Source organism: Montipora capricornis, chromosome 6 (assembly GCF_036669925.1).
Source record: "Montipora capricornis isolate CH-2021 chromosome 6, ASM3666992v2, whole genome shotgun sequence".
Classification (NCBI taxonomy): Eukaryota; Metazoa; Cnidaria; class Anthozoa; order Scleractinia; family Acroporidae; genus Montipora; species Montipora capricornis.
The window spans coordinates 73,235,245-73,247,936 of NC_090888.1; the positions used below are offsets into that span (position 1 = coordinate 73,235,245).

General features: G+C 37.1%; 1 protein-coding gene across 1 annotated transcript in view; it reads right to left on the reverse strand.

The window, feature by feature from the left end:
• Positions 1-11,462, reverse strand: part of LOC138054490 (eukaryotic translation initiation factor 2 subunit 3-like) — a 16,804-nt gene extending 5,342 nt beyond the window's left edge. Inside the window, exons 1-8 of the mRNA XM_068900942.1 lie at positions 11,287-11,462; positions 11,119-11,182; positions 8,226-8,287; positions 7,240-7,305; positions 5,638-5,759; positions 3,981-4,075; positions 1,307-1,465; positions 1,065-1,199 (exon numbers count right to left, since the gene is read on the reverse strand). Of these exons, the coding sequence (XP_068757043.1) occupies positions 1,065-1,199; positions 1,307-1,465; positions 3,981-4,075; positions 5,638-5,759; positions 7,240-7,305; positions 8,226-8,287; positions 11,119-11,182; positions 11,287-11,352 (769 nt within the window). The 5' untranslated portion in view covers positions 11,353-11,462. The remainder of the gene's footprint in view (positions 1-1,064; positions 1,200-1,306; positions 1,466-3,980; positions 4,076-5,637; positions 5,760-7,239; positions 7,306-8,225; positions 8,288-11,118; positions 11,183-11,286) is intronic.
• Positions 11,463-12,692: the final 1,230 nt, after the last annotated feature.

The window sequence follows — 12,692 nt, forward strand, 5'->3', positions numbered from 1 at the left end:
AAAATCCCGGGTGGGGAGGACTCCAGTTGGCAATGGGCGGGGATGATCGTCATATCTTTTAGGGGACAAAATCAGGGATCTGGTATCCTTTTAATAAGGTATCTTTACTGTTCTTGAAATTAATAGATATGAAAATTATGACAATGCTTTGCTAAACTTTTCAAGCAGAAGGTGCTCTAAGTTGACATCTCTGGAACTATTAAAATGCTTAAAAATTATAAATTTGTTCATTTTTAGCTGGTATCTTTTAGAGGTAAAAATTTTATGTTGCCACGCCCACCTTCTTAAGACTCCGGTATCTTTTAGGCATATTTTTGAAAATTTCCAACGATCATCCCTGCCCTACAATATATGGGAGTTCCCCGAGGGGTGGGGAGTGGGGCAAAATATTAGTAAGAAAGTAAGTGTCGAACACTGTTTAAGTTTTGATACTGAAGTTACCTGGCCTAAGAATGGAAGCAACACTGCCAGTGACCCTGTTTTGATACAAACTCTTGTGCTTTTCTAATGTTAATGTAGACTAATTAGAATTACAGCAACACAATTTACATGGTAAAAGGTGTGAGGTGTGTATCAATACATTTACAAGATCACTGGCAGCTTCACGGCCATTCATAGGCTAGGTCACTGGGTAAACAACTCTAAAAAGGGCCTATTCCCAACAGTTAGCGGATAACGTTTCTTTTGTTACAAGAAATAATGAAGATCAAGGCAAGGTTGTGCTGAGACCTTGATTATTCAGATATCACTAAGGCATTACTGAATTTAATAATTTTGTGTTATTATACATTGCGAAGAAATAATAAATTATTTCTCTCAAGTATTAAGCTAACCAAATGTTTTATCATCTACTAGCCAGTTAAATCACTTTTTTAAAGAAGGGTAAAATTTTAAAGTAATATTTAGCTTTAGCACCCTTGGGAAACAATGCAACACTGAAGAGATTCTTCAAACTATCATCCCAAATATGAATACAAAGATTTTGCACTTGGCAAGGTATTTGTTAGTCAACTTTAAATGCTACAAAGGTACAAAGCACTTATTGTTGTCCTTTAGAAACACACCTATAAGTCTGGCACTAGAGGTAAAATCTCTGACAGGAACAGGAATCTTCTTGCAAATAAATTCACATATAACTTCTATGTTGTACTTGAGCTGAGCTGAGATGGGCACCACAGGGGCACCTTCTGCAACCGTACCTGAAGAAAAACCATGAAAAACACTTCGGTCACAGTGTCATTTTCATTGACTAAGCGACCACCACATGCTGATGACAGGTATAATATTTAAGACAAGATCTATCTACCTTGAACAAACTTGAGAATCTGATCATACTGTTCTTTTGCTTGGCTTTCTTTCACCAAATCTATCTTGTTTTGCAGAATAATAATATGCCTGAGTTTCATTATTTCAATGGCTGCCAAATGTTCTGAAGTTTGTGGCTGGGGGCAAGATTCATTTCCAGCTGCAATAAAAGTAAAATAATAAATAATTATTTGAGCCACAATCAGTAAAAAACTAGCATCCCTACACAGGAAGAGCCAAGAAAACAACATTTACAAAATGGTGAGGAATAACTATTCATAACAATACTAATAATCATTGTGTTCCAAAACATTGCAAAAATCTTTTCATAAAAACATTAATTTTATTTAAGAATTTTGTAAAAAATGGTCAAGAATACACGGTTCAAAAATCCACGATGTTTCGACATTCTCGGACGTCATTATCAAGTGAAAAAAAAGACAGTAAGAATACTCTATCAATACCAAAAAAAGACAATAGTTCATTAAGAAAAAAGGTAACAAAAAAATATGCTACAAGCTATAAACAAAGAGTTTAGCACTGATGGAGTCACTCTGAGTGTTAAGGCTAGGCCTCAGATCTTTGATAAACAGCATTTCGTAAACGAGGCCGTCAAATTTCCCATAGCACTTCTTAAGAACACAAAATTGGTCCTCATTAAGAGTTTTGTTACCGAGCACTTCCAAAAGGTGTTTACCGTTAGCTGAATACTTGTGTTCAGCAATGCGTTGATGAAGGTGTCGGGTTGTATAACCGATATAATCATAATCCAATTGGCCTCATAAATTCACGATTAATGTATGTTTATTCAAAATATTGTAACTAAGCCAGAAAAGAAAACTGATGATAGCAACACAATCAGAATTGTTCTTCCCTTCAAAGATCAGATTGCCGCCAATGCAGTCTGTGGGCAATTACATGATTTGGGTAATAAGATTGCCATCACTTTACATTCAGTTTTTGTGAGCCAAAATGTGCAGCAATATCTTAAGTCAAAACAAATTAAGCCCAGCATTGTAAGTCAGCATTGCATTGTTTACAAATTTGCATGTGATCTGTGTGATGCAGATTATGTCGGTTATACAGCCCAATACCTTCATCAACACATTGCTAAACACAAGTGTTCAGCTATTGGTAAACACCTTTTAAAAGTGCATGGTGACAAAACTCTTCTTGATGAGACAAAAAAAAAAAAATTGGGGGGCTTTCTAAAGAAACTGTGGTGCTGCGTCGGTGGGAGATTGAAACAGAAATTTATTTTATCAAACGAGTTGATAAAGGTCAAATAGCCACCATGAAAGATTTGGAAAGCTGACGTTTCGAGCATTAGCCCTTCGTCATTCGCTCCGACGAGGGGCTAACGCTCGAAACGTCAGCTTTCCAAATCTTTCACGGTGGCTATATGACCTTTATCAACTCGTTTGATAAAATAAATTTCTTCTTAATGAGGACCAATTTCATGTTCTTAAAAATTCCCCCGGGAAATTTGACTGCCTCGTTCACGAAATGCTATTTATGAAAGAACTGAAACCTAGCCTTAACACTCAAGAGTGACTCCATCAGTGCTAAACTCTTTGTTTAGCGTGTGGCATATTTTTATTTTACCTTTTTTTCTTAATGAACTATTGTTTTTTCTTTATTTATAGAATATTCATACTGCCTTTTTTTCACTTGATAATGACGTCCGAGTATTTTCAACCATTTTCTACTAAATTTCTTAAATGTTTTTAAGAAAAGTTTTCTCACAGTTTTTTTCATAGCTAAATGTTTTAAAAAGTCACTTCTTTTTAATAATTAACAACTATTCACCGAAGTGGAGGCGGCTAGCGGTGGATATTTACCGAGCCGCAAAGCAGCAAGGTAAATATCCAACGCTAGCCACCGACACTGAGGTGAATACCGTAGTTCTTCTATAGATAATATAAGGTAAGGTAAGTCTCTGTTACGAGCCTGAAGGCCCATTAAGGCCGGCGCTTATCTCCGGTTTCCGTAGCATGAAGCAACTAGGAGTATTTATGCTCCCCCCTGGATGGGATGCTAGTCCATCACAGGGTTACCCCCAGCATTACGCCGGTACCCATTTATACACCTGGGTGGAGAGAAGCACCGTGAGAGTAAAGTGTCTTGCCCAAGAACACAACACAATGTCCCGGCCAGGCCCCGAACCCGGACAACTCGATCGGGAGTCGAGCACACTAACCATGAGGCCACCGCGCCTCCAACATAGATATACAGCACAAAAAATTAATTTGGATGTTTTCTTTACTTGACACGGATGCAAATCGGGACACCATTTTTTCCCCGAGTTGCTCGGAGGTAAATAGCACAGGATATTCAGAGTTTGACGAGCCAATCAGCGCACAAGTTCAACACTATCCACTGTTTTAGTATATATATGTACTAATCATTGTTATTGCATAAAGCCATTGACTCCTGGGAGTGAGACTTAAATAGATGTTACTCATCAATGGTAGGTGGTTCAGGACTCAATGGCGTAAGGAATAGAATCAATATTTTAGTTAATTCTTTAGGAAAGGAAAAAACTCGACACAACATGGCTACAACTTTAAATGGGAAGACATCAAGCTGGGAGACCTGTGCTTTCAACTCTGCATGACACCTTCCATACTCTATGAATAACAGTAAATACACTTATCAGAAAGTAGGTCTCTCACCTATAAGTAAAAGAGCAGCATCCATGACAGCGGCACCATTTAACATTGTAGCCATAAGAATGTCGTGACCAGGACAATCCACAAATGATACATGCCTGGAATATAATAATTGAGCCCATCCATTTTAATACTTCCTTCCGCTTATCTGAAAGTTTTACTTTCTACACCAACCACTGTTTCTTCTGTTTGAAGTGACACTCAATAAAAAATTAACAACATCTACAATTGTATTGTAGGTCCACTCAAAAACTACCATAAAAACTTGTGTATAAGCCACATCTTTTTTGCCAAAATACTGGGCTCAAAATTGTGGGTGTGGCTTATAAAAAAGACCATTGCTTTCAGAGGGAACAATGGGGCTTGTATGGAGTCACAAATAACACTAAAAACCTTCAGTAAATAAAGAATAAACATATTCTCCGACCGATCACTTCAACACACTGTGTGCAAGAAAATACCACGCTATGCGGGAGAACTCACGAGACGACTGGCCGACTGTTTTGTTGCCCTTCACTGCTTGCATCTATGAGGTTGTTAAATTCTCATTTAGCGACACGTTTTTCTCGGATCGATGGCTTCCATACGTCTTTGAAAACACGCACAGCTGATGTCAATGTTGTTTACTGATCATGGGGAACAACGTGAATTGGGCCAGACTTCCTTCTGTAAATGACTGCGTGATTACTAAGCAAACTAGTATCGTTCTCTGCGCTTTTTGCTCAAATTTCATGGTTTTTATTTCAACTTTGGGCTTTACTTAATTGAAGACAACTGTTGCCAGTCCCAAGAATTCTAAGAGAAATCAATTAAAGAGAAGCTTTTAAAAGGCATTTTAATAGTTGATTAACTTCTTAATTAAATTTATCATGAACAACTACGAACAAACAAACAACTTTTTTTCCAGAGTGTTTTTTTTCAAGATTTTATTTTTTTGTCAAAATCATGCTTGAAACTTGGGGGTGTGGCTTATCTATGAACGTGGCTTATGAATGAGTTTTTACGGTATGTCCCATTGATCTACTTTAAAAAAAAAAGAAAAACTAATAGGCCTTTTGCAACAAACGATCACATGGTACAAAATCCGCCATGCTGGAGGGCAAGCTCATTATTATTCCCCCACTGGGACATTAAAACAAAGGCAAGTCAAGCTTGACTGGTTCAGGTATCTTTGCTTTAATGTCCCAGTGGGGGAATAATAATGAGCTTGCCCTCCAGCATGGTGGATTTTGTACCATGTGATCGTTACTTGCAAAAGGCCTATTCTTGCCCTAGCAATCTTGTATACTTATTTTATTAATGCACATTTGAAGTTGGACTTGTTTAGAGTGATGCATTATGAACATAATTATTATACCAAATATAGCAATACATAATTTATGCAAGTCTTCTTGAATAAGGACTATAAACCATAGGCCCTATCTCACAAGCCTTGTTCAGTGTACTCTGTGGGACATTAAAAAATCACACAAACTACTCAAAAAGAGCAGGGTGAAGAGTTTCCAGTGTTATGGTCTAGTCTGATTGGGGGCCACAAGTTGATTAGCCTTTGCTACCTTCATAAATTTAAGACCTTACTTGTTAGTATACTTACTTTCAGACTGACTGACTGACTATGATTACAAGGATTATTACAGTATAATAAAGTCAATCTATTTACCTAACAAGCCTGAACTTTCCATTGCACCCCATTTTGTCACATGGAAATACATCTTCCCTTGCACTTCCTGCTGAGCGATAACACCCAGGTCTCGAACATGAACTACCATCACACTTGAAGATCTACAGGAAAGATAGATACGAATAATAATTATTACAAGGGCATGGACAAAATAGTTACTTGAGTTCATATTGAGCCTATAGAGGATAATTATAGATGTGACGAAAGTTAACATACAGTGGACTCCTAATAACTTGAACCTTGAAGGGAAATCAGAAAAGGTTCAAGTTATTGACAAGGGACCAGAAATAAGCTAAGGAAAAAACAGAGTTTACTGTTTTTCTATTCATACAGTATATATTTGAATCAAGTGAAAATCGACAGCTTGTTTCTAAATTACAATAGAAATCAGAATGTAACATAAGATAAAACAAAACAAAGCAGAGCAGCAAGAGAAGTAAAGTACAAATAATTAAAAGTTGTATTTAAGTTGTATTAAAGTCAAGTTACCGGGAACTTTGCTGATGGTTTTCAAACCAAACAATGTTGATGCAATTTACTTTTTTGAGAAATAGTCAGTTGCAGTACACTATTTGTTTTTATTTCTCATGTATTGACTGACATGGTTCGAGTTATCAAGGGTTAATATATAGTGAAAATGACCTGAAGGGAAACGAAAATTGATTCGAGTTAGTGGGAGGTTTGAAATTAATTATTGAGGGTAAAATTGTAGTAAATTAATTTAAATGGAAATCCAGGGGAACTCCATTTTGTTTTGAGTTAACATGACGTTGGAGTTAGTGAGGGTTCAAGTCATCAGGAGTCTGCCTTATCTATTTGAACTGCGGAGAGATGAATCAATTTTAGATGCTGATAATCGCAGTTATTAACGTTGCTTGGCTTGATAGCTCAACTGGCAGAGCACTGAACCAGTATCACAGACGTCAGGGTTTGAATCCTGTCCAAGCCAGAATTTTTCAGCCTTTCCTATCATTACTGCTCAAGTACATGTAACATTATAACTGCAATGATCAGCATCTCGAATTGATTCATCTCTCCGTAGTTCAAATATATATGTTAACTTTCGTATATCTTTCTGACCTTATAAGTCATTTATATAAGCGATTCATAAACTTTGTTCGTCTAGTTCCAATAACTTTGTCATTCCAAGATTTAACTTATTATAAATAGCTTTTTCAGTTGCAGCTCCTCTTCTCTATAATACACTTCCTATTCAATTGAAATCTAAACTGAGTTTTGATGTTTTCAAGTCTACATGTAAGTTGAAAACCTTTCTTTTTAATTAAAGATGTACATACGTAACTGGAGTAAATAACTAGATTTCAGTTTTCTCAAGTTTGTTGATATAATTAAGCTCTTTTTCATTCAGATAATGTATATAAGTTTCTTCTTTTCAATTATTGTACAGCAATTGGAGCTTTTTTATTGTACAGGCTCTATAATTATAAATTAAACATTATTATTATTATTATTATTATTATTATTATTATTATTATTCCCCAAATGATACTTGATACTGTCAGATATAACACAAGTGATTTCAACCACTGGATACTACCGGTACCTGCAGGCAGATCTTACCTTGGCATTAGCATAGCCAAGCTTAATCGTAATATTTCTCTCAAGTTCATTTTTAAATCTAACAGTCTGCAAGGAAAAGAAAAAAACTGCATTTAGTCATAAAGTTGACCCTTTTGGGACATTTGAGGCAACGTGGTGACCAAGTAACCCTAATCCTAAATCATACAACTTGCAATTCAACCTTTAAAGTTAACCCTAGTCTCTCAGCCACAGACATATCAGCTGATATAGAAGCCAACTGAAGAGGTTTGTTTACTAAATAACCGCAATAAAGCAAGAGGCTGTTGAGAGACAAGAATGGAATCATGATATTGTCAACTACCAAAGTATTACATGTATGTACATGTAGTAAATCTTAAGGTATTTTAACTGAACATACCAAATGCACTGAGGAAGGACTTTACGGGGAAAGAGGATTCACGAGTACTAATTCAGTCAAAGTATAATAGTATGAAACTGCTCAAAGATAATACTTTTGAAGCTATACAGGGGTTAACCCTATTATTATGCACTATTTACATCAATTTAACAGATACAGTAGATTCCATGTTGCCGTACGTCTGTTCAGTAATAGATCACAGATAACATCAAAATGTGGTAAAAACAAAAAAAGTGGGACACGAGGAGATAGCCAAGTGTGTCACTGATGTTCTTACCACATTTTGATGTCTTCTGTGATCTATTTCTGAACAGATGCATAGCAACATGGAATCTATCTGATTTATATACCAGTAATAAAGAATTATACTGACTCCCAGATTTTTGACCCTGAGAACTGAAATGTTGATCAACCATATCTAATCGTTGTACTTATCCCGTAGAAGTTTTGACTCAATAAACCATTTTGTGTCTGAAAAATGAATGTTTGGCCAAGAAGCGAAGACTTCAAGGGCAAAAAATGTGAAATTTTGATGACACTCTAACAGCCAAGCACATTATCATCTAACAAGCTGGTCAGCAAACCAGAATAATGAATCAAACGTCACCTGAACTCCCGATAAGGCCTTGACAACTGTTGATTTACCATGAGCCACATGACCAATTGTTCCTGAAATAACGATGTAAATATATAAAACATTAACACTTTTACACCCTTTATAATGGTTTACTAATTGCACATAGTTCTGTGGCAAAATATTTCTCATTTCTTTCAATTATTTTATTATTTCACCACCCAAAAAGGGGACAAGCAATGCTACACACACAAAAAAGTAAAAAATCATAGAAGGTGGTCAGAAAGCCTCTTGACAAACCATCATGCTTATGAAAATAAGGCTCCCTGGTTGTATTGTTATAATTATCCTATCTCTAGGATGTCCATTATTTTGGAGGAAGACTGTTTTGTAGAGGGTTGTCAGCCATGGCAGACCCTCATGAGACCAAGAGGCCTACTTGGAGCAGCAATGACCATGGCAATGTGCACAGATGACTGTTAAGGAATGTCTCCTTTTATGTGCCCTTTAACAATCCTTCTTGTGCTTCTCTACAATTGCTGCATGATACTATACCACATATCTACATACATATATAAGGTGCAAGTGATTCAGTCTTTGCTGAGAGAAAGCACTTGATGCATTTTGCAGACTGTTGTAATAGACTATGAGAGAAAATCAAAGACAAAACATAGGTTGTCCGTAACTCTGAGTTTCATGCTTACGTGATCATCAGAAACATACCCTACAGGGCAATTGGCTCAAAAGCAGTAGTGCTATAATTTGAGGTAAACAGAGGATTATTGGACTTTGGATCGATAAGGTGATAAAATAAAGTCATTGTCTGTAGACAATGCAAGGAGCCATGCAAGGAGTACATGTATGCACTGTATATTCCATCACATGGGAAGAGGAAACCAGGAAGGCAACAAACCCTGTTTCTCAGTTACATGTACATTCAACACCTATTGGGAGACACAGTGGTTGGAGGACACTTGTAGTTGCCTGCACTGCAGCCAACAGATGATGATGATGATGATGATGTCTGTAGACAATAAAAGGTTCTGTAGGAAAAATTTGTTTTCATGCAGCATTTGGAAATAAGTTGGGATCTTTTGCTTAGTAGAGTGGGTCTGTCAGCTCTGATAATATGGAATTTTGTAGCGAGGCAGAGATTGCAAATTTAGATTTGCTGCTGTATGCAGTAGTTCCGTAGAGAATGGACCACTTAATGGTGTAGGCAGTGTTACTGTTTTTCAATTCTCATGTGTGGAGACTCTCTTCTTGGAATCACGAGCAGTTTGGACGTCTTTGGATACCATGGAATTCTCGGTTTCCACATGACGTCACAGCCACCATGCTGGAGCCCCTAAATAAAGAAACAGCACCCATGTTGGAGCCCCGAACAAATCCTCCAGGAATTTAACTCTATTATTATGCAAACGTTTTCTTTTGTTCTTGCTGAAAAACAATGGCTGTTGATCACGCGAGTCAAAACAATACTAGAGTAAAATTAGCAATGTCACTTCTTTCCCGTTACGAAAAGATCATGTACAATGTGAACAAAAAATATGGATGGGCAAAGAATGCCCGTATATGTAGAGCATGGAGATGAGAAGAGAAAATAGAACTAGCATGAAAAGACCTGGTAAATCAAGAGAGCATTAAATGTTACCCTACATGTATGAGCATTTAGGAACAATAGAAAGTGAGAATTTTATACTGAATCTAATTACCTAATGGCATCTTTGTCTCAAACCAATTCACATTCATCAATCGCATATTTTTTCACTGCCGATCAAATGTTGATCGACAACCGGAAAATAGGCAATTGACTAATCATTCAGGACTTATCTCAGCCAATAATGGGTTTTAGTTCACTGATACCTCACCAACAGTTCACTGACAATTTGCTGATACTTCGCCAATAATTCACAGAGTATCAGTCCAGTATCAGTAGAAAGAAATGCAATGCTCACAAGGAAGGCTGTGTGCAGGTTTTTTTTATTCTTTGATTGCAGGACAACAGGAGCAATAGATTCATCCTAGGCTCTGGCTGGGCTAAGTATTCTGTGATTGATCCCATTTAACAGCCAGAAATTAGATGACCAGCGATGATATGTTTTGAAGCTAAGAAGATTGAACCTAACCTGTGTTGCTAGTTCCCAGTGCTCTTCGGGTTCGGTTAACTTCATAGAGTAATTGTGCCTCACAGTAAAACTCCCCCCCCCCCCCCCACCCCAGCATGATAACAATAACTGATGTCGTTATAAAAAGAAAGCCAAAGGACTCATTTACTAAATTTATTTACTAAATTTAACACACTTGATCGATATCCGATATTTGACCGACAGTTGATCGATATATCGGCGACATTTGGCCAGTACTCAATCACGATGCGCATCGACCGACGATTCATCGACCGTTGTCCGACGACTACCGACCGACTATCGACCGACTATCGTCCTACTATCGATCGACTGTCAACCGAATATCTACAGAAAATATAATCCTTTCATTCTTTTACGGGTTACCACTTCGATCAAGTTCACAGCTAACACACTAATATGTCACGTACATGTGCACGTTGCCTAATCATGTAGATGGGTTTCAAAATATCTTAAATGTCTACCAATGCCGCCGTTTTCAGCTTGCGACTTTATGCAAAAATATTTAAGGATTGATGTTTATTAAAAGTGTTGACACAGACCTATCGCGGCTCCTTCTCGTGTGATAATATTAATTGTTGACAATTTATATAACAACCGCGAGCCAACACATAATTGTACGTTTTTTCTAGTGGGTCTTTTTGAGTGGGTCTTCGTTTTCGAGTGGGTCTTTGGTCTTCGGTGTTCGGTCTTCGGTCTTCATTTTCGGTGTCTTCGTTTTGGATACTACCCGCCAACAAGCCACACAGTTACACGTGTAATTACTCAATTCTTCCTACCTATGTTTATCGTTGCCTGTCGACTTATAACTTCAGGAGTGAGAGGATTTAACTCCGCTACATTCTGGGACAAGAAAGTTAAAAAAATATATTAAGCTTAAGCCCACATTTGTCAGCCAATTCAAAGAACATGGCACAAATAGAAATTTGAAAAAAATGCATATTTACCAATTTAGATAAATCCTGCCTAGCTAGCTGTAGTTGTCCCGTGGTCATCGCATTGTCTGTAGCCATCTTTTTGCGATATTTACCTCAAATGGCCAAGAAATGAGTACAAAATGATCTGTTCATTCATAAAAATGGCGGAGGATGATGCAATGGTCATAAATGATCACCATTTGAGACCCCTAGGGACATCGTCACACAACAGCTTCTGCACGCAACCAGGATTGGATGGTAACGTAATTAAGATGAAGGCGAGAGAAAAATGGGAACTGGTAGACACAAGTTAAAAGAATGGGTTAGGTTGGTTAAAAGTTACTGTGACTTTTAAAGCTAGAAAAAATATTAAGAGGACATTGCTCTCCCCATCCCCTCCCCCAGGGTATGTCAGCTTTTCGACTCAGTTTGCGTTGCGCACTACAATCTTTTTTCTAGCAGCAATCATACCTACATCCACATACATACATAAGTAGTTTATTTGAGCAGGTTACAAAATAGGCAAAACTAAAGTCCTGATGTGGACCTGCAATCAAGGATTAGTGAGGTACGTTCGATTCCTGTTTTGTCATCGACGAGAAATTTGGTATTGCCGGACTATGGGCGGCCGTTTCATGGCACAGTAATTAGTCCTAAAAACAGCAAATTTAGCATGACAGTGCCCCTTTAACGCTTTTTGTCATGTATGTAATTGTGCAACTTATTTATAATGACCAAATTAAAAAAAAAAAAAATTAATTAAATATATAATATAATATAATGAATAATTATATAATTAATATAATGAATAATTATATAATTAATATAATATAATTATATAATTAATATAATATAATTAATAAATTAGTTGCGGGTTTCTAAAAAAAAACATACATGATTGGGCAACACCAAACGCTATGTGCCTTTTTCACGGATCACTAGTACTTGCCGTAGGCTCGCGAAAACACGACAATACTATAAACATATGCAAGTGCAGTGGGTGCAGATCGAGGGGGTTGAATGGGCTATTGACCCTAACCTAGCCCTTGCGGGATACGGGTCAATAGCCCATGAGGCTAAGCTGATTGGGCTATTGACCCGTGGCCCTTGAGGGTGACGAGTCTGATTGTTAATTGTTTTAGTAACTAGTCGGATAGCAAAGGCAATAATACAGATAGCAAGTGCAAGTTGAAGAAATATTATGTGGGAATAAAACAAAGAAAGCGTCAAGCTTTTTGCTACTCGAGGACTATTACTATTAGTCCTCAAGTAGTCGTAGCGAATTAAAATGCAGGATTCGCATTAGTCCACTGAGTTGAGTGATAATAAGACTTAAAAGTCGTTTCGCTTACATATTAGGTCAGTTTGCTAACGCCTCTACAACAAAGACACCACACATTTAACAAACTTAATCAAAAGTACATCCATTCCAGACA